The 4,072-nt window shown below is 33.1% G+C and overlaps 1 protein-coding gene across 1 annotated transcript; it reads right to left on the reverse strand.

Moving 5' to 3' along the window:
* Positions 2,342-3,629, reverse strand: LOC107622044 (probable calcium-binding protein CML11). The gene has a single exon (XM_016323974.2). It carries the CDS (start codon positions 3,145-3,147, stop codon positions 2,647-2,649), a length of 501 nt encoding a protein of 166 aa, XP_016179460.1. The 5' UTR covers positions 3,148-3,629; the 3' UTR covers positions 2,342-2,646.

The raw sequence follows: 4,072 nt of genomic DNA on the forward strand, positions 1-4,072 counted from the left end.
AAAAAATATTATAATTATATTTTTAAAAGGCATTCCAAAGCAATAAATTAAAAGAACTCAAATCATAAGAGTCTAATATATTAGTCCAGTCCATGTCAAATTTGCATGTTACTGTTTGGCTAATATAAAACCTACAATTCACCTAAAAAAAACATTAATTTTATGTGTCCAAAAATTTAATAAAAATGCTAGATAATTAATACTTTATTTTTTTTTCCACTAAAACGATTGATTCTCTAATATTTTCCAAAACTTAATTCATTCAAAAGTCAAAACTATTCAAATAAACTAATTATTTTATTTTATATTCTTTTATTATTTCTGAAAAAATTAAGTAATATTAAAGATAATAAATATAATATTACATACATAAAATTAAAAATACTAAGATAGATAAAATATTTTTGAATTTTTGTCAGTCTACTGCTATGAAGTACGGACACTTCGCTGAGTTATCATGTCCGTGAGTCGGACACATTTTGGACACGATACTCACCGATACTCGTCCGACACGCGTGTCTGCTGTGTCCAACCGTGTCTTAATAAAAAATAAAAAATTCTTCTCCGGACACGCTTGGACACACCTAAATACCGTTACGTGTCCGCGTGTCCATTCTTATTCTTAACATATATTTTTAAAATAAATTTAGATATAGTATATATTATTATTTATTAAAATAAAAATATTTTAAATACTTGATATAATTAAAATAAGATATTAAAAATAGTTAAAATTTTTATTTATATTTTAATATCAATAAAATATCAAAATATCATTACAATTTATCTAAAAAATACTTTATATTTTATATATATGCGTGTTCCCGTGTCATGTAAGATTTTAAAATTCACGTAACGGCGTGTCCTATGTTTTTTCGTGTCCCGTGTCCGTGTCAGTATCAAAATACTGTCTCAATTCATCCTATTTCATCAGATTCGGGATGAGATATGGTTCCGAAGGTTGAACTAAACAGTTCCAATAAGATTTCATTCTTGAACAAAAATTCATTTTTTGGTTTATTTCATCTATTCCATGAACGGAACAGGGGGATATACGTTACACCACGATTTTAAATCAGAAGAGAGATCTCAAAAAATGGCAGATCTATTCACTCTATCAATAACCGAGCCGAATCTGGTGTATCATAAGGGATTTGCTTTTTCTATTGATTCCTCCGGATTGGATCAAAAACAATTCTTGAGGGGGGTATTCAACTCCAGGGATGAGTCGAAAAATAAATCTTTATTGTTTCTACCTCCTTTTTTTTATGAAGAGAATGAATCTTTTTATCAAAGGCTCATAAAAAAATGGGTCCGGACCTCTTGCGGGAATGATTTGAAAGATCTAAAACAAAAAATAGTGGTATTTGCTAGCAACAACATGATGGAGGCAGTCAATCAATATAGATTGATCCGAAATCTGATTCAAATCCAATATAGCACCTATGGTACATAAGAAATGTATTGAATCCATTCATTAAAAATAATCGATTCGATCGCACCTTCGAATATGAAATTCAAAGGTATCAAATAGAAAATGATACTATGAATCATAGAACTATAATGAAATATACGATCAACCACCAGTTATCAAATTTGAAAAAGAGTCAGAAGAAATGGTTCGATCCTCTTATTTTGATTTCTCGAACCGAGAGATACATGAATTGGGATCTTAATGCATGTAGATACAAATGGTCCAATGAGAGCAAGAATTTCCAGGAACATTTAGAATAGCCGTTTTCAAGTAGTGTTCAATCGATTACGTATTAATCAATATTCGATTGATTGGTCTGAGGTTGAGGTTATGGAAAAAAAAAAAGATTTGTCTAAGTTACTTTGTTTCTTTTTGTCCAAGTTACTTCTTTTTTTGTCCAAGTCTCTTCTCTTTTTGTCTAACTCACTTCCTTTTTTCTTTGTGAGTTTCGAAAATATCCCCATTCATAGGTCCAATATCCAAATCTATGAATTGAAAGATCCGAATGATCCACTTTGTAATTAATCAGTTATTAGAATTAATAAATTTTCAAATCGTTCATTTAAAAAAATTGAAATCCTTCTTATTGGATGACCCTTCCCAAAAATCAAAATTCTTGATCAATGATAGCTCTACGTTACCATTCTCATAATAAATACATTAATTAATTAACGCCCATCCCTAAACACAGACAGATCATGAGATCATCTACTCTATCCACATAATTGTCCGATAAAGACTAAAGAGGACCTTTTAAGCCACCGTATGAGTGGCTTGCTTCGTACAAATAGATTATATACAGTAGATTATTAAAAAGAGCAATTAATTAATGGTGGGTACTCCCATGAAGATATTATAATTGTCTTCATGTGATGATTTTTTTTTTTGACCCTTAGATGATGGAGTGTAGGGTTAGATTTTGATATGTTATAAAAGTGTTGTTTTTATTTGAAGTGTGGCCAAATCAATAAATCACACTTTTATACAAAGCATCTTCATAAAAAGATGTTTTTTGCATCTTCATTTGAGTAGCTCCCTTAATTAATACCATTTGTCATGAGCAGCTGATTCATTTATGAATGAGTACGTAGTTGGGGAGAACGAAGTTAGAAAGAATAAACTGAGGTACGATGGAATCATTTACACACCTAGGGAGAAATTAACGTGAGTGGCTAGGCCCATGAATTATCAAAAGCAGCAGAAGTGATAGCGTGAGAGAACTCCTGAAAATTGATGCGGCCATCACCATCGGTGTCAGCCTCCCGGATCATGCCAGTGAGCTCGTCGGCGGTGAGGGCATGGCCGAGGCGGGCCATGGAGTGCGCAAGCTCGGCCGCGGTGATGAAACCATTGCCATCGCGGTCGAACATCTTGAAGAGCTGGCGCAACTGCTCTTCTGTGTAGGGGGACTTAGCCGGGAGGATTTCAGGGGCTACGAGGGCGACGAACTCAGAGAACTCGATGAGCCCGTTGTTGTTGGTGTCGGCCTTGTTGATGAAGGCCTCCAGCTGGTCCCCGCTGGGCTTTAGCCCCAGCGACCTCAGAAGGGAGCTCAGCTCCAGCTGTGTCAGGCTTCCGTCGTTGTTCCTATCGAACGAACGGAATATCTCCCTCAACTCTGCGATATGCTCCTCGTCCAAACTCGTTCCTTGATGCTTCTTGTTGCCGCTCATTCTGCGATTGATTTCCACCTGTGCCTTTCTATCTATCTATCAATCAATCAATCAATCAAATCAATGATAAATTAATGGTCTTTCTTTTCTCTCTGTCTACTTTATTATTAATTAGTTTGAGGATGCAAATTAAAACTAATTAGCCATGACTAGATCAAATCATCCAATTCCAACAGGCAAGGACGGGATGGGATCGGAGATCAAAGCAAGTGCTTAGATGCAATGCGAGGTGATGTGATGGGATGTGGTTGTTCTCTCTCTTCCCTCCCCGGCCATATCCTTCTCCGACGGCGTCTCCGAACTCCCAGGTATGTTTGACCCAAATGTCGGATCTGTAGGTATTGTTTGAATCTTCCAAACAAACACTTTACACATGATTTTACCATCTATCGCGTCAAAATTCGTACTTATCAATTTTTGTTTGGTATAAATTTGTACCGAACTTAAATAATTGACAATTGGATTTAGCAAGAAGATGAACACTATTATAAAAAATTAAAAACCAATTTATTGCATATCAAAAATCAATTATTAAATTAATTATTTATGTAATATATATAATATAAATTAATATTTTAACTAATTTATTATTTTTTAAAATTATATAAAATATATTATTTTTAAATTTATTTCAAGAATACATATTAAAAATAATATTAAACAAAATGATATTTGATGATATTTAAATATGTCTAAATAAATATATTTTTTTATTTTTTATTAATACACAGTTAAACACGCAAAAAACATATATCAAACAAATATTGATTGAGTGTTGTATTCAAAATGTGTATCATATATAAATACCATGACTAAATAAAATATCCATACTTTAAAGATTGTGGCTCATTTTAACTTACAGGGACGGACTTAGGGGGGAGTAGTGGCCTGGCCTCGGCCCTCCAAAATTTTAAAAAATTATATA

Source organism: Arachis ipaensis, chromosome B10 (genome assembly GCF_000816755.2).
Source record: "Arachis ipaensis cultivar K30076 chromosome B10, Araip1.1, whole genome shotgun sequence".
In the NCBI taxonomy this organism is placed as follows: Eukaryota; Viridiplantae; Streptophyta; class Magnoliopsida; order Fabales; family Fabaceae; genus Arachis; species Arachis ipaensis.

Bases quoted from the DNA above. Each gene is read 5' to 3' on its own strand.
- LOC107622044 (XM_016323974.2), bottom strand. From the start codon at position 3,147: ATGAGCGGCAACAAGAAGCATCAAGGAACGAGTTTGGACGAGGAGCAT.